General features: G+C 33.6%; 7 protein-coding genes, 1 long non-coding RNA gene and 1 pseudogene across 13 annotated transcripts; 5 read left to right on the top strand and 4 right to left on the bottom strand.

The window, feature by feature from the left end:
* The first annotated feature begins 117 nt into the window (after positions 1-117).
* AT1G63080 (Pentatricopeptide repeat (PPR) superfamily protein) lies at positions 118-3,382 on the top strand. Of its 3 annotated transcripts, none has more exons than NM_001334065.1 (2): positions 118-2,073; positions 2,227-3,382. In NM_001334065.1, the coding sequence occupies exon 1, from the start codon at positions 228-230 to the stop codon at positions 2,070-2,072; it is 1,845 nt and encodes a 614-aa protein (NP_001321279.1). In that variant the 5' UTR covers positions 118-227; the 3' UTR covers position 2,073; positions 2,227-3,382. The 3 variants fall into 3 exon arrangements, with proteins under 3 accessions (NP_001321279.1, NP_176496.1, NP_001319297.1); NM_001334064.1 differs by having other exon boundaries at positions 140-2,073; positions 3,142-3,382; NM_104986.3 differs by having other exon boundaries at positions 133-3,325.
* Positions 3,383-3,788: 406 nt separating this feature from the next.
* On the top strand, positions 3,789-5,632 carry AT1G63070 (pentatricopeptide (PPR) repeat-containing protein; the record flags this gene model as incomplete). Its single annotated transcript, NM_104985.1, has 2 exons — positions 3,789-4,834; positions 4,906-5,632. 2 exons carry the CDS (start codon positions 3,789-3,791, stop codon positions 5,630-5,632), a joined length of 1,773 nt encoding a protein of 590 aa, NP_176495.1.
* Positions 5,633-5,846: 214 nt separating this feature from the next.
* On the bottom strand, positions 5,847-6,985 carry AT1G63060 (ribosome biogenesis NEP1-like protein). Its single transcript, NM_104984.3, has 4 exons — positions 6,834-6,985; positions 6,666-6,754; positions 6,290-6,574; positions 5,847-6,123 (listed from the first exon to the last, which is right to left on the bottom strand). The coding sequence occupies exons 1-4, from the start codon at positions 6,849-6,851 to the stop codon at positions 6,069-6,071; spliced, it is 447 nt and encodes a 148-aa protein (NP_564808.1). The 5' UTR covers positions 6,852-6,985; the 3' UTR covers positions 5,847-6,068.
* Positions 6,986-7,776: 791 nt separating this feature from the next.
* Positions 7,777-11,291, bottom strand: AT1G63057 (uncharacterized protein; the record flags this gene model as incomplete). 2 transcript variants are annotated; one of them, NM_001124069.1, is made up of 3 exons in its annotated part: positions 11,140-11,291; positions 8,462-8,636; positions 7,967-8,064 (listed from the first exon to the last, which is right to left on the bottom strand). In NM_001124069.1, the coding sequence occupies exons 1-3, from the start codon at positions 11,215-11,217 to the stop codon at positions 7,967-7,969; spliced, it is 351 nt and encodes a 116-aa protein (NP_001117541.1). In that variant the 5' UTR covers positions 11,218-11,291. The 2 variants fall into 2 exon arrangements, with proteins under 2 accessions (NP_001117540.1, NP_001117541.1); NM_001124068.2 differs by lacking the exon at positions 11,140-11,291 and having other exon boundaries at positions 7,777-8,064; positions 8,462-8,784.
* Positions 10,287-11,291, bottom strand: AT1G63055 (uncharacterized protein). The gene is made up of 2 exons (NM_202345.2): positions 10,974-11,291; positions 10,287-10,596 (listed from the first exon to the last, which is right to left on the bottom strand). The coding sequence occupies exons 1-2, from the start codon at positions 11,215-11,217 to the stop codon at positions 10,511-10,513; spliced, it is 330 nt and encodes a 109-aa protein (NP_974074.1). The 5' UTR covers positions 11,218-11,291; the 3' UTR covers positions 10,287-10,510.
* A 1,309-nt stretch (positions 11,292-12,600) lies between these two features.
* Positions 12,601-15,079, top strand: LPLAT2 (MBOAT (membrane bound O-acyl transferase) family protein). The gene is made up of 8 exons (NM_104983.5): positions 12,601-13,082; positions 13,160-13,215; positions 13,322-13,542; positions 13,626-14,034; positions 14,116-14,201; positions 14,399-14,462; positions 14,558-14,676; positions 14,758-15,079. The coding sequence occupies exons 1-8, from the start codon at positions 12,778-12,780 to the stop codon at positions 14,893-14,895; spliced, it is 1,398 nt and encodes a 465-aa protein (NP_176493.1). The 5' UTR covers positions 12,601-12,777; the 3' UTR covers positions 14,896-15,079.
* Positions 15,080-18,882: 3,803 nt separating this feature from the next.
* AT1G63040 lies at positions 18,883-19,629 on the bottom strand (annotated as a pseudogene). The gene has a single exon.
* Positions 19,630-22,539: 2,910 nt separating this feature from the next.
* ddf2 (Integrase-type DNA-binding superfamily protein) lies at positions 22,540-23,562 on the top strand. Of its 2 annotated transcripts, NM_104981.4 has the most exons (2): positions 22,540-22,613; positions 22,795-23,549. In NM_104981.4, exon 2 carries the CDS (start codon positions 22,808-22,810, stop codon positions 23,351-23,353), a length of 546 nt encoding a protein of 181 aa, NP_176491.1. In that variant the 5' UTR covers positions 22,540-22,613; positions 22,795-22,807; the 3' UTR covers positions 23,354-23,549. The 2 variants fall into 2 exon arrangements, with proteins under 2 accessions (NP_176491.1, NP_001077764.1); NM_001084295.2 differs by having other exon boundaries at positions 22,587-23,562.
* A 1,463-nt stretch (positions 23,563-25,025) lies between these two features.
* On the top strand, positions 25,026-25,231 carry AT1G08587. The gene has a single exon (NR_139458.1). It is a non-coding gene; the product is annotated as an other RNA (long non-coding RNA).
* The last annotated feature ends 1,459 nt before the right edge of the window (positions 25,232-26,690 follow it).

The raw sequence follows: 26,690 nt of genomic DNA, 5'->3' as shown, positions 1-26,690 counted from the left end.
TAAACCTATTCAAGACACTTTGACGTAACTAAACAAAATAAAACCAAATCGTACCGGAGAAGAGAACTCAATCAGAGTAAACCGGTCGGTTATTAAAACTGGAAATGATAAGATGATATCTTGACCGTCAAAGCGAGATCTCTCCATCTTCAGGTTAAGCAACGACGAACTGTGTTCATTTTAGAGTTTGTTAAAAGATCCAGAGAAGTATCACAATTGGAAAGAAGATGAGTTTGGCGAAGAGATTTGTTCACCTGAGGAAAGCTTCTCCATCGTTTTGCCTTCGAGGTATCTATTTCTCTGGTTTGAGTTATGATGGCTACAGAGAGAAATTGAGTAGAAATGCGTTACTCCATTTGAAGTTAGATGAAGCTGTTGATCTGTTCGGTGAAATGGTCAAATCTCGCCCCTTTCCTTCCATTGTTGAGTTCAGTAAATTGTTGAGTGCTATTGCTAAGATGAAGAAGTTCGATCTTGTCATCTCCTTCGGGGAGAAGATGGAGATTTTAGGAGTTTCACATAATCTCTATACTTACAATATTATGATTAACTGTTTATGCCGCCGCTCTCAACTCTCATTTGCTTTAGCAATTCTTGGCAAGATGATGAAACTTGGCTATGGGCCCAGCATTGTTACCCTGAACTCGCTTCTCAATGGTTTCTGTCACGGGAATAGGATATCCGAGGCTGTTGCTTTGGTTGATCAGATGGTGGAAATGGGATATCAACCTGATACCGTCACATTTACAACTTTGGTTCATGGGCTTTTTCAACACAACAAAGCTTCCGAAGCTGTGGCTTTAGTTGAACGGATGGTTGTGAAAGGTTGTCAACCAGATCTGGTTACTTATGGTGCGGTAATTAATGGATTATGTAAGAGAGGTGAACCTGATTTGGCTTTAAATCTGCTCAACAAGATGGAGAAAGGGAAAATAGAGGCTGATGTTGTGATCTACAGCACAGTCATAGATAGTCTCTGCAAATATAGACATGTGGATGATGCACTCAATCTGTTCACTGAAATGGATAACAAAGGTATTAGACCAGATGTTTTTACCTACAGCTCCCTCATAAGTTGCCTTTGTAATTACGGAAGATGGAGTGATGCTTCTCGACTACTCAGTGATATGCTTGAGAGGAAAATCAATCCAAATGTAGTCACTTTCAACTCATTGATCGATGCGTTTGCGAAGGAGGGGAAGCTTATAGAGGCTGAGAAATTGTTTGATGAGATGATCCAAAGGTCTATAGATCCTAATATTGTCACTTACAATTCATTGATCAACGGGTTTTGTATGCATGATCGTCTAGATGAGGCCCAGCAGATTTTTACTTTGATGGTTAGCAAAGATTGTCTGCCAGACGTAGTAACTTATAATACACTTATAAATGGATTTTGTAAGGCTAAGAAAGTGGTGGATGGTATGGAACTTTTCCGGGACATGTCTCGAAGAGGATTGGTTGGCAACACAGTCACTTACACCACTCTTATCCATGGATTTTTTCAAGCTAGTGATTGTGATAATGCCCAAATGGTTTTCAAACAGATGGTTTCTGATGGTGTGCATCCCAATATTATGACATACAACACTCTGTTAGATGGACTTTGTAAAAATGGGAAGCTAGAGAAAGCAATGGTTGTATTCGAGTATCTGCAAAAGAGTAAAATGGAACCTGATATTTACACATATAATATTATGAGTGAAGGGATGTGCAAGGCAGGGAAGGTGGAAGATGGGTGGGATCTATTTTGTAGCCTCAGCCTTAAAGGAGTGAAACCTGATGTTATAGCCTACAATACAATGATCTCAGGATTCTGTAAGAAAGGTTTAAAGGAGGAAGCATATACCTTGTTCATAAAGATGAAAGAAGACGGGCCTCTTCCAGATAGTGGTACATATAATACGCTTATCAGGGCACATCTGAGAGATGGTGACAAAGCAGCATCAGCTGAACTCATCAAAGAAATGAGGAGTTGCAGGTTTGCTGGCGATGCTTCAACTTATGGCTTGGTCACAGATATGTTGCATGATGGGAGATTGGACAAAGGATTTTTGGAAGTGCTTTCTTAAGGTCGATCAGCTTTTCATGTTACTTTTATATTGGTTATTTCTAAACGCAGTCATTATGTTCTCATGTTACATGTGTATGTAGATTTGAATAGCAGTAGCTATTGTGTATAAGCTTCTTGAACATGACTGAAGTTGTTTGTCATTTACCTGCTAGGTTGCAAACATGAGTTGATCTAAACGCTCATTGATGCAAGTTCAAGGTTAATTCCCGGCCGGGATTTGTATTTTTGTATGTTCATTGCATTTGCACACGGAAACATACAAGAAGACAGGGATATTGTGGGTTTAGTTTCATTTTAGAAGGTTACATATGTGTTTCCTTAGCTGACAGATACTATATTGCAGCAAATTTGGTGACATTCCAAAGAAAATATGACAAAGAATCTGTCAGTTTTCGGAGTAATTAGTCAATGTTTGTCTCATTTCTATGTTGTTCTTGATCTACACAAAAGAATCAACTTTCATGGATAGAAGAAAGTCTTTCAAAATAATCACGGAAGTCGGGAAGAAAGAGATCTAGTACAGTAACTCATCCTCGGAAATTCCGGTCACTGGAAAAAGTTTGGGATTGGTACAATGCCTTCTGAAACTTTCTTCAAAGACTGAAAGTTCCGAGATTGGGTTGCTATGTTGGATCTCTGTCTTCTCAACTTCATGTGATCATTTTATACCTCACAAGCATTGAGAAATATGAAAGATATATACTTACTATTTTCTTCTGTTTTCATGAAAGTTATTGGTTTTTGTGTTGACTAAGAACATTGAGGCAACCATTGCCTGATATTAAAGACAGATAGATTCTTTTTTCTCCTTTTTTGACCGAACACGCTTCAGAAGTTTTAGTAGCAGCAACAACGGAGGATTCTTTTTGATGTAGCTGACAACTTTGTTTCTTTTAGTATTGAGCTCTTTCGTTTATGTCTTTGTTTTCTTATTGATGGGTTTTTGATGGTACAGTTCTCCTCCCTTTCCTTCCACTATTGATTGATTTCAGTATACATACGGTTGCTGTTCTGTGTAAGCTTCATGAAGATGACTAATATTGTGCATTTGTGTATTTCATTGTCAGGTTAACACAAGATCAGTGGTGAGCATCATAAGAAGCTCTTCCCTTCATGAAGATCTCAGACTTGGTTTGACATATGATTATTGTTCTACAGTAGATTTGTTTTTTAACCACAGTTGGTTCTGTTTCTTGTACACAAACTTTTTGCATCTGTTTCTAGTAGTAATATAAATGAAACATGTAAACCAGCTTTAGTTCGGTAAAAATTAGTGAATGACACTATTTTTGGACACCTTTTAGTTTGGTAACAATCTAAAAGTCGAAGCGAGGTTCTAAGTAAGTTGGTAGCATTGATGTCTTCATGTAGTGTTTTAGATCTCATCCTTAATGGTTTAATTTAGGTTCAATTCACGGGGCACATAGTTCATCGATTTGTTGATTAACTAACTAGGGTGAAAATGCTACCAAAACACAGCTCTGGTGGTTTGATCATAGTGCTCTCGATGTTTTTTTTTCCCCTGAAAGTCAATCTCCGGTTTATCTATAAAAGAGAAAAAAGTTATGACCGGTTTAAGAAAACCAGCTGTAACCGAATCGACATTGAACCAACTGCTCTCGATTATAGGGTTTACTGGATTCTGCGATTTTGCTGTTAGTGTAGTAGTCTCAACTCATTGCATGGGGAAGCCATTTTCGAAGCAACCAAGAAGATGATGAGATCTGTTGCGGTTATTGGCAAGAAATGTCTTCACCGGCACACTGTGTTACTTAAAGGTAATCCTCGAACTACTCTTTGTTGGGAACGATCTTTTGCTGGTGCGAGTTCTGATGATTGCAGAGAGAACTTGAGTAGAAAAGTGTTACAGGATTTGAAGTTAGATGATGCGATTGGTTTGTTCGGTGACATGGTCAAGTCTCGTCCATTTCCTTCGATTGTTGAGTTCAGTAAATTGTTGAGTGCCATTGCTAAGATGAACAAGTTCGATCTTGTCATCTCTCTCGGCGAGCAGATGCAAAATTTGGGAATTTCACATAATCTTTACACATACAGTATTTTCATCAACTATTTCTGCCGACGCTCTCAACTCTCACTTGCTTTAGCAATTCTTGGCAAGATGATGAAACTTGGCTATGGGCCCAGCATTGTTACCCTGAACTCGCTTCTCAATGGTTTCTGTCACGGGAATAGGATATCCGAGGCTGTTGCTTTGGTTGATCAGATGGTGGAAATGGGATATCAACCCGATACCGTCACATTTACAACTTTGGTTCATGGGCTTTTTCAACACAACAAAGCTTCCGAAGCTGTGGCTTTAGTTGAACGGATGGTTGTGAAAGGTTGTCAACCAGATCTGGTTACTTATGGTGCGGTAATTAATGGATTATGTAAGAGAGGTGAACCTGATTTGGCTTTAAATCTGCTCAACAAGATGGAGAAAGGGAAAATAGAGGCTGATGTTGTGATCTACAACACAATCATTGATGGTCTTTGCAAATACAAACATATGGATGATGCATTCGACCTATTCAACAAAATGGAAACTAAAGGTATTAAACCTGATGTTTTTACCTACAACCCCCTCATTAGCTGCCTCTGTAACTACGGAAGATGGAGTGATGCCTCTCGACTACTGAGTGATATGCTTGAGAAGAATATCAACCCTGATTTAGTCTTTTTCAACGCATTGATCGATGCGTTTGTGAAGGAGGGGAAGCTTGTAGAGGCTGAGAAATTGTACGACGAGATGGTCAAAAGGTCCATAGATCCTAGTTTTGTATGCACGATCGTCTAGACGAGGCCAAGCAGATGTTTGAGTTCATGGTTAGCAAGCATTGTTTTCCAGATGTAGTGGCTTATAATACGCTTATAAAGGGATTTTGCAAGTATAAAAGGGTAGAAGAGGGTATGGAAGTCTTCCGTGAGATGTCTCAAAGAGGATTGGTTGGCAACACAGTCACCTACACCACTCTTATCCATGGATTTTTTCAAGCTAGAGATTGTGATAACGCCCAAATGGTTTTCAAACAGATGGTTTCTGATGGTGTGCATCCCGATATTATGACATACAACATTTTATTAGATGGGCTTTGTAATAATGGGAATGTAGAGACAGCATTGGTGGTGTTTGAGTATATGCAAAAGAGAGATATGAAACTTGATATCGTCACATATACTACTATGATTGAAGCATTGTGCAAGGCAGGGAAGGTGGAAGATGGGTGGGATCTATTTTGTAGCCTCAGCCTTAAAGGAGTGAAGCCTAATGTTGTAACCTACACAACAATGATGTCAGGATTTTGTAGGAAAGGTTTAAAGGAAGAAGCAGATGCCTTGTTTGTAGAAATGAAAGAAGATGGGCCTCTTCCAAATAGCGGTACCTATAATACGCTGATTAGGGCACGCCTTAGAGATGGTGACGAAGCAGCATCAGCTGAACTCATCAAAGAAATGAGGAGTTGCGGATTTGCTGGAGATGCTTCAACCTTTGGCTTGGTCACTAATATGTTGCATGATGGGAGATTGGATAAAAGCTTTCTGGACATGCTTTCCTAAATCAGTTTCATCATCCGCTAGAAAAGTGGTTTAATAGATCAAACATCTTTCCTTTAAAGCATGAATAGACTCTTTGTATTGCTTGTATTACTTCTCAATGAAGTTAGGTGAGGTTACGTTTTCATGTTAAAGTTGTTGTTTGCAAGTTGTTTCATGGACAGGACTGGTACTACTCTTTGTCAATTCCTTGATAGGTTGCAAACACAAGATCAGTGATGATGAAAGTCTTCAATATGCTTATTCTTAGATATATTGTCTGATAATGTAAAAAGAGAAACAACTTGGGAAGAAAAAGAAAGCAACTTTATTTGAAACAAGATCAAAGAGATCATCTATGTACAAGCTCAAAGCTCAAAATTGGAAGAAAAATTGAAAAGATAAATGCATTTTTTACTTGAAAGCAAAAAAACATCTTATTTGATTCTTCAGAAAGTTTTCAGATTCCCTTTGGAGCCACGCCGACGGAGTTCAATGTCTCTGCATTTCGAGGCCTTTGCAAAAACAAAACAAAAATGTTAGATTTCAGATTTCTATTTTCTTCTTTCCTTGAAAAGTGTATGAAGAAAGGTCATTGAACTTAACAATGTTCCTCGGGATAGCTCGTTTGAGCATCATTAATTAAGCAGAGACAAAAAAAAAATAGGTCACTGAACTTACGTGGTGAATGGGTTAGGTCGAGTGGGATCAGATAAGATTGCCTTAGATTTATCTTGAATCTGACCTACTTTACGTAACCAAGACTTGTTGATAAATTTGTCAGCAGAGGAAACACAGTTTTCTGGATCATCGACTTCCGCGACAGCCGCTCTTCTATTCTTTCTTGTACTGATTGCCGGTGCATGCATAAGCTGTTGCTTGAGGCTATGCCCGGCCATTAGTACCGCTAAACCAACAAAACCTCCTATTATAGCCACTGGTGCAAACTCTCCCATTATGGAGAACCTATTTGAAAAATCCATTGATATCAAAAACTTTGTTGAAATGCTCATAACTAAGTACAGAAATTCAAACCATATATATTAGTATCTCTTACTTGTTATATGTTTGTTTGGCGCCATCGGCGACTGTGGTTGCAAAACGACGAGAGCCACCAAATTGATTTCCGACCGGTCGCAATTGGCTCTATAGAGAAAGACAAGGAAATTATTGAAAAGGTAATCAACATTTACATTTCAATAGACAAGGAAAAAAAAAAACTTACGGTGATTCTGAAAGCCATCTCGGTGAAAATTAATTTGCTGAGGATTTAACAAGCTTGAAGAGAAAGATTTGATTATATTTAAACCAAAAAAAAGATAAGAAGAGAAAGATTGATTATATACACAGTGAGGATGAGACTATTTAGGATCTTTGTAACTATGAATGGAGAAAATTTCAAATGACATCTTATAAATAGACATACAGAAATTAAACCTTAACCATTGATTGAATTTTTTTTTTTTTAATAAATTTGGCTAACAATGTTTAAACACCACAAAAGAAAAAAAAAGAAGAATTTTCTTCCTCTCGATTTAGATTTTTTTTTTGTGAGGAAAAATAATATTCACCCTATAAATTGTATAGGTCAGTTAGAGGAACATATAATGAGATAAGGAAAAATATGAAATCTTTTGTTTAACAAACAAGAGATGAACAAATTGAGGAGGAATGACAACCATTGTTACTTTCAACCATTTGCGTCATATGTTTTCGATAAAATAAAAAGAAGAAGTAATGATATGTTAAGTAGATCGTTGTATTACAAATGTAGTTAAAAAAAAACTGTGAAAAAGAATTCACATAATCTCTAGTATTTTAATAAACAGTTTCTGGTTTATGCATTTTTCACTAAATGATGAAACTTGGTTTTATTTTTAAGCCGAGCAAATATAATAGTCACACTTAGACTTATTACAGTGCTGATGGATGTTATGAAGAGAATTTCCGATACTTTATCTTTGGCTCATCAAATTGTGGAAATACGAAATAAGCCTATAATGTTGTGGACATGATCTCAAACATTAGTCTTTACCAAAATCATTCAGCTCAGAGTCTACTTGGAGAAAGCATTGCATTACCTTTTCTAATAACTATCGGAATTCTACTTTGTTGCATTTTCTAGTTTTTGCAATTAGTAAATTAATCAAAACTTTAAAATTTATTTGGTGATACACTAGATTTGTGAGCTAATGTATATATCATATTATTGTTTAAAGAAACTATCAATGTTTATTATATCCCTTATACGTCTCATAAAAAAAACAGTATGAGAGATACACATCTGATGAGTAATTAAGTAATAATAAGACAAAGACATAGTAGGAGCGAAACAACAATCATTTGCTCTTTAGTAATTTAGACATATATATCCTCGTTTTCATTCTTCTTGTTGCATATCTTCGAACATTTTTTCATGCATGAGTCATACTTTTCCACATCGCCTGTTGTCATCGCTAATACCCAAAACAAGAAGTAAAAAAAAAAACGTTTTAGTAAGATCCAAAAAATTATAGTTTCTTACAGTTTTTTATATCAAATAGTCATATAAATAATATTCAGTTTTCGTGTTTGAAAATATGGTTTGCTTGTTCCTTCACCTTTTACTAAAATATATATATATAGATAGATATAAATATAGTTGATAAAATATATATATAGTTTGCTAGATTCACAACAACAACTTGTAATATCAATGGTTTAGGACAAAAACATTCGTATGATCCAATTAACATTTAAACTGTTCAACTAATAAAAAAAAAAAAAATCATTTTGCAAAGTATTAAGCTAATCTATATGACTATATACGTAGATAAATCCTTAGTTAATAATACTAAGAAGATCCAAACTTACTTGAGCTTTTTCCATGGTGAAAGCACTTCTCGAAAGAACAGCCAATCATGCAATATGTTGATGATTTTTCTTTTGATTTTGGTGAAGGAGAAGGAGATTTTGAACCACTATCATCAAAATCAGATGAAGGAGAAGGGGAAGGAGAATGATGATGATGATGATGATGATGACGAGCCTGAACCAAAATGTTCTCCATTCCCATTGTTACCATCATCACCACCATTAACAAGGCTACAATTTTTGTGTTCATCATTTTTTTTCTTTACTCAGAGATTTATCTTTAATAACTCAACAAGTATTTTTTGTGAATTGTGAATGTTGATGTTGATTGCTTGGTTGGTTATGTGTATTTATATAGGAAGATGTGTGTATAAGTTTGTATAGAAGGTGACAATAATTATTATGGTAAAATGTCACATATAGAATAAAATTTAGGTGATATTCCACATAATAGAATTATATTCTCATAGATATGGTTTACTATTATCTAATGAGGTACTAGATATATTTTTAATTTAATTATTTATTGTGATAATTTGGGAAGCATATACTGTATGATGATTTTTATTTCCTAGATAAGTTACTCAATCATGTAGCTTTAATAGTTTGTAGATATTCATCAAAATAACATGATTTTGAGTTGTTGTATGAACATATAAAATAAAATTCTTAAATTTTTAGTTTTTGCATTTCCAAAACAGTTAGAAGTAAATCAATCTTTAATTAATTGTAGTGTGATTGTTGGTAGATATTATGATTTTCTTTGCAAGATGAGTTATTCCAATCATGTATTTCGAATAAATTCTATAGATTTGTTATGAAAATAGCATAATAATAAGTATTTTTTTCATTCTAAACCTAACATATAATTCTTAAAAATCTAGATGGGATAAACCACATAAAGTTTCATTGCCCACAGGAGGGCGTAGAATTTTGGTGTGTAAAAGGGATAATCATCTATGAGGCCCCTTCATATAAAACTTCACAACTCACAAGTCGACCTCTTCTAAAACTAGTCATGTGACCACTAAAAGAATTTTTAACTTGCCATGAGTAAACTTCTTCTAAACAACAAATCCTTAACGATATATCATTACGTAAAACATGCATGGGCTTTTTCTTTTTCTTCCGGTAACAAATCAAAAATTAAATTAGTCCATATTTTCACATTATCATCCAAAGGTAAATTTGATAATTTTCTTCATACCTACTTCGTCTCATTTTCCAAAAGAGATCAAAGTTAATATTTAATAAAAAAAAGTAGAGCTAATAATTTTACATAAGTAAAGAAAAACAAAGTTTTAAAAATACGGAGGTGCTCCAACATCTTCTCGAATTAATAGTTATACTAATTCATTAAAATTTGTTGTTGTAATTAATGTAATCCAAATTTTGAAGACAACTTAAAGTCTTTCTCTTTCTCTCTTCTTTACAAATCAACCCAGAGATTTGGATTTGATTTCATACAATAGAGAAGAGAAGAGATGCTTAATGTGACAACTCTCTAGGTTGATAACATTGTTCTCATTACGTTACTATATATATGAGAGACTACTTACTTAGACCTAATGCAATGGACTAATGAGATTCTCATGAGGCTACTTTTTGGGCTTCTTTGTGGTCTCTACTAATCTCCACTATCTTTACAATTTCTAAACAAATTTTTTTCTTTCACATCTATTTACGACAAATTAAAAAAAATATATTCTTTAAGAAAATTAAAATTATTTATTTTTTCCCAACAGTTCAATTTTTATTGCTTCGTAATAACGATACAACTTCTTTGGTTTTTAACACTAATGCATATATTTATATTTTCAAAATATTTTAATATATGTTATAAATTAACATTTAATTTACCTCTGCATAACATGAACATAATTCTAGTTATTGTTTAAAGAAACTATCAATGTTTATTATATCCTTTATATATATTTATTAATGATTACGTCTCATAAAAAAATATTATGAGAGATATACATCTGATGAGTAAGTAATAAGACAAAGGCATAGTAGATGCGAAACAACAATCATTTGCTCTTTAGTAATTTAGACATATATGTCATCGCTTTCCTTCTTCTTGTTGCATATCTTCGAACATTTTTTCATGCATAAGTCATACTTTTCCACATCGCCTGTTCTCATCGCGAATTCCCAAAACAAGAAGTAAAAAAAAAAAGAACGTTTTAGTTAGATCCAAAAATTTATAGTCTCTTATAGTTTTTTATATCAAATAGACATATATAAACATAAATAATATTCAGTTTTCGTGTTTGAAAATATAGTTTGCTTGTTCCTTCACCTTTTAACAATATATATATGTAGTTTGCTAGATTCACAACAACAACTTGTAATATCAATGGTTTAGTACAAAAACATTCGTATGATCCAATTAACATTTAAACTGTTCAACTAATAAAAAAAAAGCCATTTTGCATAGTACTAAGCTAATCTATATGACTATATACGTAGATAAATCCTTAGTTAATATACTAAGCAGATCCAAACTTACTTGAGCTTTTTCCATGGTGAAAGCACTTCTCAAAAGAACAGCCAATCATGCAATATGTTGATGACTTTTCTTTTGATTTTGGTGAAGGAGAAGGAGATTTTGAACCACTATCATCAAAATCAGATGAAGGAAAAGGGGAAGGAGAATGATGATGACGACGATTTGCCTGAACCAAAATGTTCTCCATTCCCATTGTTACCATCATCACCACCATTAACAAGGCTACAATTTTTGTGTTCACCATTTTTTTTTTTTCTTTTCTGAGAGATTTATCTTTAATAACTGAACAAGTATTTTTTGTGAATTGTGAATGTTGATGTTGATTGCTTGGTTGATTATGTGTATTTATATAGGAAGATGTGTGTGTAAGTTTGTATAGAAGGTGACAAGAATTATTGAGGTAAAATGTCACATATAGAATAAAATTTAGGTGATATTCCACATAATAGAATTATATTCTCATAGATATGGTTTACTATTATCTAATGAGGTACTAGATATATTTTTAATTTAATTATTTATTGTGATAATTTGGGAAGCATATACTGTATGATGATTTTTATTTCCTAGATAAGTTACTCAATCATGTAGCTTTAATAGTTTATAGATATTCATCAAAATAACATGATTTTGAGTTGTTGTATGAACATATATATAAAATAAAATTCTTAAATTTTTAGTTTTTGCATTTCCAAAACAGTTAGAAGTAAATCAATTTTTAATTAATTGTAGTGTGATTGTTGGTAGATATTATGATTTATTTGCAAGATGAGTTATTCCAATAATTTATTTCGAATAAATTCTGTAGATTTGTTATCAAATTAGCATAATAATAAGTTTTTTTCTTCTTTCTAAACCTAACACATAATTCTTAAAAATCTATATGGGATAAATCACACAAAGGTTCAATTGGCCACAGGAGGGCGTCGAATTTTGGTGTGTAAAAGGGATAGTCATCTTTGAGGCCCCTTCATATAAGCTTCACAACTCGACCTCTTCTAAAACTAGTCATGCGACCACTAAGAATTTTCAACTTGCCATGAGTAAGTTTCTTCTAAACAACACTTCAACAAATCCTTAACGATATATCGTCACGTAAAATATGCATGGGCTTGTTCGTTTTCTTCCGGTAACAAATCAAAAACTAAATATTCCATGTTTTTCACAATACCATCCAAAAGTTAATTTGATAATCTTCTTATCAATACCTACTTCGTTTTATTTTTCAAAAGAGATAATCAAAATTATTATTTAGCAAAAAAAATAAAAATAGAGCTAGTAATTTTAAATAACAAAGTTTTTAAAATACGGAAATGCTCCGGTATCTTCTCGAATTAAGATTCATATTACTTCATTAAAATTTGTTGCTGTAATTAATGAAATTTTGATATGAATTAACAAATACATGAAAAAATGATCTTTCTTATAAGAAAGTTTTTGTAGTATCTTTTATTATAATACAAAAGTTTTGAAAACAAAATTTTATCAAATCCCAAATAAATTTTGATTTTGACATAAGGCGTACATTAATATTGATTTTGACAAAAGGCGTAAAAAAAATAAAAAAAAAATAAATAAATAAATTATATTAACTTCCCATCAGGCATCAGAAATATAGATCAAACATTGAGGGTATTATTGTAACTTCACACAAACCTCGTCAAGATCGAAACCAAACCCACACGAACTACAAAAGACCCCATCAGAGAGATTCCGATTCAGATGTCCGAACTGTGAGAGTCGTCGTCGTCGTCGTAACTCAGTCCGAGTTGACACAATCTTCCACTTCACGCAAGATACAACCATGGAATTGCTTGACATGAACTCAATGGCTGCCTCAATCGGCGTCTCCGTCGCCGTTCTCCGTTTCCTCCTCTGTTTCGTCGCAACGATACCAATCTCATTTTTATGGCGATTCATCCCGAGTCGACTCGGTAAACACATATACTCAGCTGCTTCTGGAGCTTTCCTCTCTTATCTCTCCTTTGGCTTCTCCTCAAATCTTCACTTCCTTGTCCCAATGACGATTGGTTACGCTTCAATGGCGATTTATCGACCCTTGTCTGGATTCATTACTTTCTTCCTAGGCTTCGCTTATCTCATTGGCTGGTAAAGCTTAAAACTTTATGCTATATAGTCTCTAAAGCTTGCTCCTTTTAATCGATTTTGTGATTTTGTATATGTAGTCATGTGTTTTATATGAGTGGTGATGCTTGGAAAGAAGGAGGAATTGATTCTACTGGTACTCTTTTTTCTCTCGATTTGATGGTTTATTATTGGTTTATGTTCTTAGAAGAGTGTGAAGTTAGTAGGAACTATTGGAGGCTGAATCTTGATTGTGATTATAGGAGCTTTGATGGTATTAACACTGAAAGTGATTTCGTGTTCGATAAACTACAACGATGGAATGTTGAAAGAAGAAGGTCTACGTGAGGCTCAGAAGAAGAACCGTTTGATTCAGATGCCTTCTCTTATTGAGTACTTTGGTTATTGCCTCTGTTGTGGAAGCCATTTCGCTGGCCCGGTTTTCGAAATGAAAGATTATCTCGAATGGACTGAAGAGAAAGGAGTAAGTGTTTTTCTCTCTCGTTCTTCGGTCTATGTACTTGTCGAAAAAGTGAGGTTCTTGATTGTCTTGTGTGTGGGTTTCAGATTTGGGCTGTTTCTGAAAAAGGAAAGAGACCATCGCCTTATGGAGCAATGATTCGAGCTGTGTTTCAAGCTGCGATTTGTATGGCTCTCTATCTCTATTTAGTACCTCAGTTTCCGTTAACTCGGTTCACTGAACCAGTGTACCAAGAATGGGGATTCTTGAAGAGATTTGGTTACCAATACATGGCGGGTTTCACGGCTCGTTGGAAGTATTACTTTATATGGTCTATCTCAGAGGCTTCTATTATTATCTCTGGTTTGGGTTTCAGTGGTTGGACTGATGAAACTCAGACAAAGGCTAAATGGGACCGCGCTAAGAATGTCGATATTTTGGGGGTTGAGCTTGCCAAGAGTGCGGTTCAGATTCCGCTTTTCTGGAACATACAAGTCAGCACATGGCTCCGTCACTGTGAGTAATGATGCTTATGAGGAGATCCTAGAGATTGCCATATCTTATAAGTCTTTTAACCGTTTCTTCTTATTGATGCAGACGTATATGAGAGAATTGTGAAGCCCGGGAAGAAAGCGGGTTTCTTCCAATTGCTAGCTACGCAAACCGTCAGTGCTGTCTGGCATGTGAGTGCTCCTTCCCTTCTTTGCTATACTCTCAGCTAAGATTTGGTTTGAGAAGTCTTGAAAAGTCGCGGTTCTTTATTGTTTACGGTGATAAAGGAATCATTTTTACATGTCCGCACTGCGAATTCTGCAGAAAGATTCAATCTTTGTGTGCTAAAGAAAGTAATTAAAACCTCTACTTGTGTTTTTATTTGCAGGGACTGTATCCTGGATACATTATATTCTTTGTGCAATCAGCATTGATGATCGATGGTTCGAAAGGTACGATACTAGCCTTCATCTTTCATTTAATGTTCTGTTTTGATTCAGTTTCAGTAAATAAGTAATCTAAAAACTTCTCCCTTTGTATTAAACAGCTATTTACCGGTGGCAACAAGCAATACCTCCGAAAATGGCAATGCTGAGAAATGTTTTGGTTCTCATCAATTTCCTCTACACAGTAGTGGTTCTCAATTACTCATCCGTCGGTTTCATGGTAACTAAAAACTCTTCCCTCCGTTTTTTTCAACGGTGTTTTCATTTCAAAAAACTCTCATTTTTGTGTGTAATTTTTCAGGTTTTAAGCTTGCACGAAACACTAGTCGCCTTCAAGAGTGTATATTACATTGGAACAGTTATACCTATCGCTGTGCTTCTTCTCAGCTACTTAGTTCCTGTGAAGCCTGTTAGACCAAAGACCAGAAAAGAAGAATAATGTTGTCTTTTTAAAAAATCAACAACATTTTGGTTCTTTTCTTTTTTTCCACTTGGACCGTTTTATGTAAAACAAGAGAAATCAAGATTTGAGGTTTTATTCTTCTTCTCCTTCCCAATTTTCGAAAATGATTTTATTTTTTCTGATATATATCTAAGCTAGTCCAAAGTCAACTCGAAAATGAACAAAAAGGATTAAAAAGTTCATATATTTTTTGGTTGAAAGAGGTCAAGTTTATTCGAATCTGAATTTCTTTTAACGGAACAACAAGTGTGACAAAACAAGATTCTTCTCCGGCACAGTGTTGTTCTTTGTTTAATCTAAAAGACATTTTTTGGGAAATTAATAATATTATCATCTTAAGATTACATTTAGGAGACATGATATCGATTTAGGGAAATCCGAATCTCGGAAAGAGTGATTAGGGTAATAAACAGAAGCTTTAGGAGAAAATAATTAAGGTTAAAAAGTTATTAATCTTTGTGTAAACAGATGCCAGAAAGAAAAACGTTATGATTAAGAAACATTAGCGAGACGATGAGTGGACCATACATTAATATGTAATCAAGTCACATCAAATATATGGTCGGGAACTTACTTTATTCATAGTGTTCTTGTAACAAAAAAACAATTCTATTTTATAGAATAGTTTCGATTATATGGTTCACTTAATTATTTGACATGTTTTAACCAATTTGAATGCAATAAAAAAACCGTATGGTACAAATACGATAAGGCGCTAGATGCTCGTCTACCGACTAGTGAGCACTTAACGCGTATTAGTACATTAATTAGTTTTGTTTAATCAAATTATAAATCCTATCTACACACCTGAATGATATGTATAATATAACAATTAGCATCAATTCGATATCGTTAAAAGTATTCCTGAAGATCTAACATTTGGTTTACTAAAGTAAATTCAAGAGTGATTAACTGCATGGAAAAGTTTGAATGAGATATGAACAACCAAAGAAGAAAAGAGAGGCCGTGTCGGCCATATGCACCACTTTTTTACTTTTTTAGTCAACAAAGCCATAACAACAACAAAAAACTAGGTTACTTCATGTTGACAAAATAAATAATTAATTCAAAGTTTTCTGCTCGTTCAAAGTCCATGCTAAATCGACTTTCGGCTATTCTTGGAGCTCGGAAAAATTCTGACATTTATCTTTCATGTTGTAACTTGTAAGACGTAAGAAAAAGGAACTGGAATTTATAATTTCTGAATAATTTCTTCGTACGTAAAAAAGACAAAAGGTACAAAAACGACTCTAGAGCAACCAACATGTCTCGCTCATTTGAAAAACTAGATAGAATAACAAGCTAAGTTATAGATGCATGGTGAATGCAATTTATCTCCCCCTCCAATAGTTTGTATTTTGTATTGGAAACAATATTGTCCAACTTTAATGCTTTTGTTGTTTTGTTATTCCATATAGATATATTCCATTATTTAACAATTTGTCGTATGACATACAATTCATAATAACTGACAGTCCAAATTGATACTAATCTACTAATTTTGTTTATGTTACGAAGAAACCCGTGAATCTCTATAGACAGACAAACTAGCAAACCCCACTTGGCCACAAGCTCTTAGCAAACTAAAAATTAAATCACATATTGTGGAATATTAGTTAGATTTATTATCTTGTAAAAAGTTATTATTTCTTTATTATTTTTAATATACTTCGATATAGTAGATTCAATGTATTAGTCACAGATTAGATGTCATAATTTATTTCTTGTATTTAAAAGAGAAACAACTTTAAGCGTACTATGACTTCGATCTTAGAATTTAGGGAAGTACGGAGACAAATAAAATTCGCTACAAATTGTCACCTTTTCATGTCGACTTCACCAATATTCACATTCAACAAATAAATCAACCAGAATAAAATTATATTGACTCTAAAACAATCTCGTACATCATAAAGCACAACTTACACTGTAATCAAAGTACCTAGAATAGGTTATTCTACTGGTTGAACCTCTTAAACATAAGAGAGTTTTTTTTGGAAAAATAGTCTATGAATAAAGAACCTATATTATGTACAATGATTTGATTTCCAGTAAAAAAGGATATATATATATAGCAAAGATCTTAAACTTTTGTTTTGTCTCCTACCTATGAAGATAATTGGCCGCTATGAGTCTTTTAGAATTATAAATTTAATGGACCCTAGCGATATCGAGAAAGATATGATCAATAAAACACAAATGTATAAATATTGCGCTTTCCTTATCAATCTTCTGAACAATAATACTATAATAGTCGTGTGTGTTCCTCTCTTTTTTCGTTTGTTAAAAAGTTGAATTATACTGAAAAACTGATAAGGCTTGGCATCAAAAGAGCTTAAGAGCCAAAAGAGGAGTTAAAAAAAAACGATTTATTTTGAAAGTGTTTCCCATCTTACATTTATTTTAACCCTATTCTATTTTTTTTTTTTTATTGTTTTCCGTTTTTCTTTTTCATGAAAGCTCAGATTTTAAAACTTGTGTATTGTTTACTTATTAATTCCCTTAATTTAACAACTTAACAATTCAATCATAACCACCGGTCAACCGTTTATATTAATCAACCCGCCTTTTACATTAGTGTTACTGTATATAACCGTTTTCTTTTCAACCACCGAAAACTTCTGTTTTAAAGAAATTGTGTTCACCACTAGCTAGCTAGCACCATATATACTGTATCTATCTTTTGTGAAATTAATAAGACGTTATATAGCTTTGACAAAGATTTAAGCTTATAGAGAAGACAAAAAAAAAAGGACTTTTCGATGATTCAATGCCAAAATCAGAGTCAATTGTTGAGACATGTCAAATTTAAGTAGTGATTTTTTTTACATCATGACACTGCTTTAGCGTCAGATACGATGACCTGAGCATTATATGCATATTTAAGTATCGATATTTTTTAATATCGTGACGCTCTCACCTGTATATCAGTGTGTGTGAGAGTGTATGTTCAAAAATCTAGTTACTCTATAAGTATGATTCAACTCAAACACACACACACACACACACATATATATATATATATATATATTGCCATTCTATACTTACAATAAGTTTATTTTCTAAGCCAGAACGGATTTTGTTTGTCAGAATTCATACAATACAAACAAGAGTATAATACAATTTTCTATCATCAGATCATAGTGGTTATCAGCAAAAAAGTTGTTACAAATTAGAGAAACCTTACTTATTTATGACTTTATATGCTTAAACATATATACTACAAAACTTTTATCAACACAAACAATGAAAGAGAAAACAATTCAACTACTTCAAACTTCACTAAATAGTAAATACTCAAATTAAATCCCACTAAATTAAAATCGTGCTTTATCTCTGGTAACTGTCCTGCTTCCCAAAACAAAAAAAAAAAACTATGTTCATGCATTTCCCTTCTGAAATTGTACAGTATGTATAGAAATAGTTGCAAATTTCATAATTAATTTATCATGAGTATAGATCTGGTAGAAATAGTTGCAAATTTCATAATTAATTTATCATGAGTATAGATCTGGAACTATATATACACACAAAAAAAAAAAACAATGTCACTTAAAAACACCTTGATTCATCAATCTGGAAGAACAAGCAGTATAATAAAAGTAGTTTTTAGTATCAATTTTTGATCTTTAGAGATAAATAATAAGGATTATATTCATGAAGTTGTTCATATCATCAAATCATAAGAGACATCACAAGAAAAAATGAGTAGATAGACTAATTAATAAAAACCCTAATCAAAAAATTCAAGAACGCACCAGAGCCCTAATTCAAGAACACTCCAAAAAAAATGTGACTAAAATTGTTTGAAAAGATCTCTCTTCTTGAATAAAAAAAAGTGAAAATCATTACGATTATATATTTAACAAATCATCTCTAACAATCATAGGATAAAGAAACAAAGATGACTAGCATAAACGTGAACAAAGGATCCAAAAAAGATATTAAACTGCTTTCAATCGATCAATAGCTCCACAAGCTCTCTCCATCAGAATTCTCTGGCGAATCATCTGACGGTGGAGATCCCATCCACGGTGGAGCCACCATCATCCCTTTGGCCATATCCGCTAGCAAACCAGGCATGTTCAATAGCTCTTCTTCATCCACAAACCCCATAGTTGAAGATTCCGCCGTATCATAAACTTTATCTTCCTTCTTTTGACCTACCTTCACGGCCGCTCCAGCCGCACCCCTAGTCGCAGCAGCCGCAGCTGCAGCGCATCTGATATGAGCTGCGGAAGAGGAAAGGGGAATGGGGTAAGATCCCAGGGAATCCGGGAAGTTCAAGAGAGTGTCTCCACCTTTAAGAGCTAACGCCGCCACGTCATATGCGGCAGCAGCCATCTCCGGCGTCGGATAAGTCCCAAGCCAGACACGTGTAGTCTTTTTAGGCTCTCGGATTTCAGACACCCATTTTCCACTCCGACAACGAATTCCCCGATAAACCGGATTCTTTTTCCGGCGAGAGATGTCGGTGTCAGTGGCCATTAAAGTATTAATATCATTACCACTTGCAGTAGAAGAAGGAGCCGCAAAACAAACAGTAGTAGTAGTAGTAGTGATAGTATCAAGTGGACAAGGGTTTTCACACGTGGCAGAGTCAGAGAGGCTGTCACCGCACGTGGGAACTGGCACAATAGTAACTGACGATGAAGTAGAAGATTGGATTATAGCTTTAGGTTCAGTGATAGGATTGTTAGGGTCAGCCATATATGTATAATTAATATACTTGTATATAGTATATATGTCAACTTATGTGTTTATTTGTTATATATAAGTAGATATAGGGAGAGAGATATGGATAGAAATAGATTAGGGTTTTATGTGATCAGAAATTAAGGTTGTTAAATATGAGATGAGAGTGCGTGGTTATTGCGTGGGGTTTCCCAAAAGTGTGTTTTGTTTGTGTTTGTGTTTGGTGGGGATTTTTTTTTGTAATAGCTGTAAGAAAGTAATACAATTTTAATTTATTTTTGTTTAAACTTTTTATTGATTTCAGACCTTTTTTTGTGTAGTCAATTAAAATGGATACAGACATATGTATGTGACAGGCGATTTTCTTCTCTTCACATCTAAAGCCAATAGATTTTCATAGAAAACATGAGAACAATGTAACATTTTCATGTTCGAATTAGTTTGCAGATACAATCAAGATTCAGCCAAAATGAAATACAATGGTACAAATACCATCATGGTTATATTGCATGTAATTCAAACACATGGCATTAGATAAGAAAATGAATTGAAGGCAAGATACAAAATACATGGGTCTGGTCTGGATAAATCTGAATCCAAATATTTAGGTTTAGGCCCAATAGCCCAATATTTATTTGGGCATATATATCTTTCGCGAGGGTTCGTTGGCCCTATTGTCCCGGCCGGTGTAATGTTACATTAGCCGTTAATACACACACATATGAATATCTTCCCATTAATTATTGACTAGGTGTTTCTGCAGTTTAAACCATCCATTTTAGTTTAACTCAATAACCAAGAGAGCCACTGACTCTTACCTCTATACAGTGACCTCACCTCACAAATCATCCTCTGCTGAACTTTGTTTTTTTTTCATTCAACCAGTAGAGTTAATTAACCATGTTTGGATATAGTGTTATTCTTTTCTTAAGGATATATAGGGTAATTACTTTGTATATTTTATACAAGAAATAAACATTACAATATAAAGAGCTACAACGGTTAAAGATTAAAGAATTAAAATTTGTGAAGCAGACGCGCAAATGACTAGTGTTTAACTCAACTTAACAGTATTAACTATTAAGCATTTACTCCAACAAAATATGATTGGGCTCTTGTCCCGACCCCGCCATATATGCTTTCTATAACTCATCTCATTTTGTCATATATACATGATTATCTTATTATTATTAGATGAATTGCAGGATATCGATCGATTTCTCTAAAATTGTTGTCACTTAATTTCAGTGGAAATAAGAAACTTACAGAAAGTAATAACACTTAACATTAAAATAAACAGAAGATAGTTTTGACATTTTTGAAAACGTTTTGACAAATATTAAAGGCTAAAACAGTAAAACATATATATATGTGATTCAAGTTTTTATTACAACACATTCATTACTGAACAAAAATATTAAGAAATTCAACGAAACTTAAATGAAATATATGAGACGTTCATGCACATCACATCTTTTTCATAGGTATTTTCGTATACACTAGAGTATATATATAGGGTTGCAAATATGGTAGATCAATTCTAACGTTTTACGACTTCATGTAGCTTTTAATTTTTTCAGATGTTATATTAAATAGATTTCGTAACCCAATCATCTGTTGGTGACGGTAAGTTCACAATATATACTACTAGTTAAAATGCCAACTAATTTCCTTTTAGTTTCTGAATTCATTTTTCTTAATAAAGACGATTACATGAGAATTAGGAAAAGAAATGAGTGCCTACGGAACCATCATACACTACAGCTAGTTAAAGCGGATCAAAGAAGTAAGATTACCATGAGAGTGAATCTCGGAGCCACAAAGAAAGAGTATATAATAAGAACCCTTCAAACTCTCAAGTCTTAAACTGAATATTCACAGCTAGTTTAATAAAAGAAATGTTACCCCCACGCTAACCCCACGTGATATTCGCAGCTAGTTTAATTAAGAAGGCAACGTGGATAAAATTCACCCAATCCAAAAAACGCATTAAAATTCAATTTCACGAGGAAAATATATATAAGGGCTCCACCATTTTTTTTTTAACTTTTATTGTACTTGTCTCATATTGTTCCATGATATTTTTAAATTCTTATGTAAACATTATTTCTTGTTGATACAAAATCAAAATAAAAATAATGGATCAAATATTTCTGTGATTATTAATGTTAATTTTCAATTTTCCAATAAATAAAGTGATGTATAAAACATCAAATTCAAACTCGTAAAGACTAATCGTGTAACAATAACAGAAACTTAAAATATTTCTAGTTTATTGTCAATAATTTTCCAAGTTTGTTTGAAAAGCATTTTACATTCAGTTCTATGATATATTACAGAGTATATAACACAGAAAAATGTTTGCTGAAAATCAATAATTATTTTTCACTTCAAAAAATAGTGTGATTTATTGATTTACAATTTTAAATCACTATCAAACATATAAAACATTATTAACAAACAGCTAATATAAAAAAAAGGATGTTTAAATATTGCCAGCTTCTTGTATACAGCCTATGGAGGCAGCGAAACAATGTTCTTCACAATTCCCTTCGGCTTTCCGTCTCAGGGGTCTTTCGTTTGATTGATCGTGAGGTTCGCAACGTCATCTCGTCGAGAAGACATAGGAAGCGTTGGCGGGAGCTTATGGTGCTTTGGATCCGTTAGCTCTTCCCAAATCTTTTAAAGCTCTATTGTAACCTTGTTTTTATTTCTTTTTGGCTTGGTTAGTCTTCTTTAGTACTCTTTTATATTACCTAATCTCATTTTTATGATATTTACAAGTTTAGCAAAAAAATATATTGCCAGCATGGCAATGATCCACAACTAAAAGTGAATCAGTTTAGTATGTATTACGCGCGTTCGATTCGTTCTTTGTGGTTCCCACCAACCAACGCCTATATATCTCTTCTCACTTCACTCTTCTACTTCACTACCACAAAACAGAGCAACACACAACACAAAGCTTCATTTCAATTCTGTTTCGAGAACCCTTTGAGGTAATTTAAGCTTTTCTTCTTATACATTTTCACCATTGTGAAGTGTCTTCTTTGATATTTTGAATTCTCTGTCTTATATTGCATTTTACTCTGTTAATTTTTTAACAGAGTTATAAAGAATAAAGAAACTTTCATCTTTTTGTTTTTTACTTTTACTTGACATTTTACTCTGTTTCAGCAGAACCAGATCGGAGATGGAAAACGACGATATCACCGTGGCGGAGATGAAGCCAAAGAAGCGTGCTGGACGGAGGATTTTCAAGGAGACACGTCACCCAATCTACAGAGGCGTGCGGCGTAGGGACGGCGACAAATGGGTATGCGAAGTCCGTGAACCGATTCATCAGCGTCGAGTCTGGCTCGGAACTTATCCGACGGCAGATATGGCCGCACGTGCTCACGACGTGGCGGTTCTTGCTCTGCGCGGGAGATCCGCGTGTTTGAATTTCTCCGATTCTGCTTGGAGGTTGCCGGTGCCGGCATCCACTGATCCGGACACGATCAGGCGCACGGCGGCCGAAGCAGCGGAGATGTTCAGGCCGCCGGAGTTTAGTACAGGAATTACGGTTTTACCCTCAGCCAGTGAGTTTGACACGTCGGATGAAGGAGTCGCTGGAATGATGATGAGGCTCGCGGAGGAGCCGTTGATGTCGCCGCCAAGATCGTACATTGATATGAATACGAGTGTGTACGTGGACGAAGAAATGTGTTACGAAGATTTGTCACTTTGGAGTTACTAAAATACGTATGTGTTAAAAAACCAAAGATCGTATGTGTATGTATGCATAATAAATGGGCTTAATGATGGGCATAGATATGATAGGTCCAGCCTATATGTTAAATGTGTTTTATTTTTTGGTTTATCTAGTTTCCTAGGTATTTACCAAATTGTATTAGTATAAGTTTTATTAAGAAATAATCAAAAATGTTGTTGCCATTTGAGACAATCTTACCTAATATACATCCCAAAAAAAAAAAAACTTTGAAACCCTCTCTCTCGAAGTCAATAACTCATGAGACAAAACAACAACTCAAATAACATCTTTGGTTCAGATTCCATTCGAAGAACACTCAATAGTGGGCTTTGAAATCTCAATTGGGCTAAATAAAAGGTCTAAATTGAAAGGCCCATAATTCACAAGAAGACGAGAGTTTTGTCCTTTTCTTGTTTTTGTTTCTTAATTACTGAGAAAATATGGATTCTCTATCCCTGTCTCTTCCATCGGGTTCTTTCTGATTGTTTCTTTGCTATTTTCAGCTTTCCTGAGCTGTGTTGGAGAATTCAATATTTTTCTCAGATAAATAAAATGGCAAATCCGAAAAGAAAACACTTATAAATAATAAAGCTGTTTTATTTCCAGACAATAATGGGATGTATGTAACCCATATTATGTTGACCAGAGTTGTATGTACTATACCATGCTCACAAAAACAAGACGTATCGTATTCGTACTATCGTGTCAAGAAAAATCATATTTTTTTTCATAACCGGAAAAATCCCATTATTGGTTAAGATCTTTTTTTTTTTCCAGTAGTAGCTATAAAGTTTAATTAAGAATTTAAGATCGATAGATCATGCAGTAAAATCATATGATATCACCATGAATCGGTCGAGATGCATGTAGTAGAATCATACAATGTAATTTTCTTGGTTAGAAAATATTCTGAGTATATTTTATTTGTAATAAACGGAAAAAGAATCCCGCCACATTAGTTTATCTAACATGCGAAAGTCTCATTCCAAAGTTTACAAAAAAAAATTGATGTTTTTTTTACTTTCTCTTCCTCTTTTGTTGTTGCCAGTGACTATGATCCAATGGTCACAAACGGATCACTATACCAACGACAAACGTGGTCTTATTTAAGTATTCGACTCACGGATATGATCTTTTTGATTAAGTATAACTTTCACGGAAAAATCCATTTGCAGAAAGCTTATCCCTATAAAGCGACTTTTAAAATATTAGCTAGCTTTCCATGCATATAAAAACTTTAATCTTCGACAACAAAAAAAAAAACTTTAATCTCTTTTTTGCTTTCTTATTAAGATTTCATATATGTAAAGACAGTATATGACAATGTAAGTTTTCTGCCTTCACGCAACCACGTTGCGAGTAACCAACTTAAAAGACAAAATATTTGAAGGGAAATGCCCTTAATTAAGTGGACTAGATATGAACTAATCGAAATTAATCCGATACTCTTCAAGTTTCCCTCGTATATAAAATCAAATACATTTGTACTTTTCTTATTTTGGTAGGGTCAAATACATTGTTACTAATACTATAGTATTTGTTTTCTTTCAAGTAATGACGATGTGTAATACTAATACTATATTTAAAACTTTTTAATAAGTGAAAACAACTTCTTTGATTATTCATTTTTCATCGGCGGACAAATTATTAAAGCGAAGTTCCTTGTCTCGTGCGGCTATTTGGCAAACTCGTTAAAGCAATCCTTTTAGTTTTATGTATCGCAGAAGTAGGACCATGCATGAAGTTAACTTTTATTGCCAATGGCACGACCCGGTTGCCTATTTTACATGAGAGGATTGGCTAAAAGTTACAACGATATTTCAAAAAAATTAACTGACACAAACATTTTTCTATCTCCCTAATGTATAGCAGTACTCTGCATTCTGCAAAACTCGTTAATGTAGATTTCTTACTGGAGATATTCGATCCATATCTGCAAATTCAAGTTGTTTCCATTTTTAAATTGTGACATAGTCTATGTATAAACACATTACAAAAATGATGTCCTTATCTATGTGAATATAAAAATGCCATGCATATATATAGTCAGAGAGAGTGGTATTTGATAGGGATTAGGGAACAATACCATACGATGAGTCAGAAACAGATACATACATCATTATTTTAATAGTGCAACCAGAATCTTAATCTCATTATTACAAGTTGTGATAAAAAGAAAAAAATATTGAAACTAAAAAAAAGGTACTTCCTACAACATCAGAACATGAGATTCTAGTGGAAAATTATAGGTCGCTTTACAAAAAGCGGACCCTTGGTTTTTTTTTTTTTTGTTTTACTTCCACAATTTTCGAAGTATAAATTTACTTACTTTTCAATCTTGGTTTAAATTTTGTTTCGTAGTTAATACAAGTACTGTTTGTCTTTCTTTCATGAATCAGTGTAAACGGTAAATGATTCAAAAATGCTTGAAATTCGGTATTGATTAACGCACCTTAGAAGTTGACAAATTAGGCAAAAAAATAAAGGAATCAAAGAATAATAATACAACGAATAATGAATACCAATTGTCGATTCATGTTGATGGGTTGATCAGGTTCCAATGCAAAAAGGAAAGAAAGCAGCGTAGAAATTACGCATCTTAATTTGTATTGTGACTTTTCTCAAGTAAGATATGAATGAAATCAAGATTGAATTTGTCTAAATCTTTTCCGATTCTAATGTTTACGATTGTTAGTCTTCTAAGTTAACCACTTTGAAAGAAAATTAGTGTTGAAGTTAAATTTTTTGGTAATGTATGAATGTATGATCCCGTTTGGTGAAGTGATATGTTTGAAACAAAATTTAGATATGAAAGCAAAGATTTCTTGTATTACAAACGGTTACATTACTTGTTGAGAACTAGAGTTTTTACTTTGTAGCTTTCATGATGATGTGTTATATTGTAGTTGCCGTGTTACAATTAACAAATCCAGACTCGTGCATGAATTGTAGTAAATGAAAAAAAATGATTATCAAAAACGTCCAATAGCTTAATTATTTTTAACGTAAACCAAACGTTTTAATGCATGCAACTTTAAATGCGAACAAAGAAACGTATAATTTTGAGTTAAGAATAATATATTGCACACAAAATGATGAGTTTACAGTTGTACCCCTCTTTGACTGCTGTCGTCACACTTCGACCTTTGTACGATTCTTTGAAGACTTCAGGAGAAAGCTGTAAATGAGAGATCACGAATCAACACAAACCTTATTTTCAAATTGTTAACTTAACATATAGTAGTAATGAATTAATCGACGAAATTTTTATTCTAAACATGCTTGGATTTGAAAAGCAACTGTTAATTTTTGTTCAATCATA

The sequence above is a fragment of the Arabidopsis thaliana genome (genome assembly GCF_000001735.4).
Source record: "Arabidopsis thaliana chromosome 1 sequence".
NCBI lineage: Eukaryota > Viridiplantae > Streptophyta > Magnoliopsida > Brassicales > Brassicaceae > Arabidopsis > Arabidopsis thaliana.
The sequence above is the reverse complement of the archived record's forward strand: the minus strand, read 5'-3'. Positions and strand labels throughout refer to the sequence as shown.

What these genes read in the sequence shown, in the direction of transcription:
- LPLAT2 (NM_104983.5), top strand. Translation starts at nt 12,778, where the DNA reads ATGGAATTGCTTGACATGAACTCAATGGCTGCCTCAATCGGCGTCTCC. An exon ending in TTCGCTTATCTCATTGGCTG is followed by an intron (nt 13,083 to 13,159) that starts GTAAAGCTTAAA and finishes TTGTATATGTAG; the next exon opens with TCATGTGTTTTATATGAGTG. An exon ending in ACTCATCCGTCGGTTTCATG is followed by an intron (nt 14,677 to 14,757) that starts GTAACTAAAAAC and finishes GTAATTTTTCAG; the next exon opens with GTTTTAAGCTTGCACGAAAC.
- AT1G63080 (NM_001334065.1), top strand. Translation starts at nt 228, where the DNA reads ATGAGTTTGGCGAAGAGATTTGTTCACCTGAGGAAAGCTTCTCCATCG.
- AT1G63060 (NM_104984.3), bottom strand. An exon ending in GCCAAACAAACATATAACAA is followed by an intron (nt 6,575 to 6,665) that starts GTAAGAGATACT and finishes TTTTTCAAATAG; the next exon opens with GTTCTCCATAATGGGAGAGT. An exon ending in CGACCTAACCCATTCACCAC is followed by an intron (nt 6,124 to 6,289) that starts GTAAGTTCAGTG and finishes GTTTTTGCAAAG; the next exon opens with GCCTCGAAATGCAGAGACAT.
- ddf2 (NM_001084295.2), top strand. Translation starts at nt 22,808, where the DNA reads ATGGAAAACGACGATATCACCGTGGCGGAGATGAAGCCAAAGAAGCGT.
- AT1G63055 (NM_202345.2), bottom strand. Translation starts at nt 11,217, where the DNA reads ATGGTGAACACAAAAATTGTAGCCTTGTTAATGGTGGTGATGATGGTA. An exon ending in TCACCATGGAAAAAGCTCAA is followed by an intron (nt 10,597 to 10,973) that starts GTAAGTTTGGAT and finishes CGATGAGAACAG; the next exon opens with GCGATGTGGAAAAGTATGAC.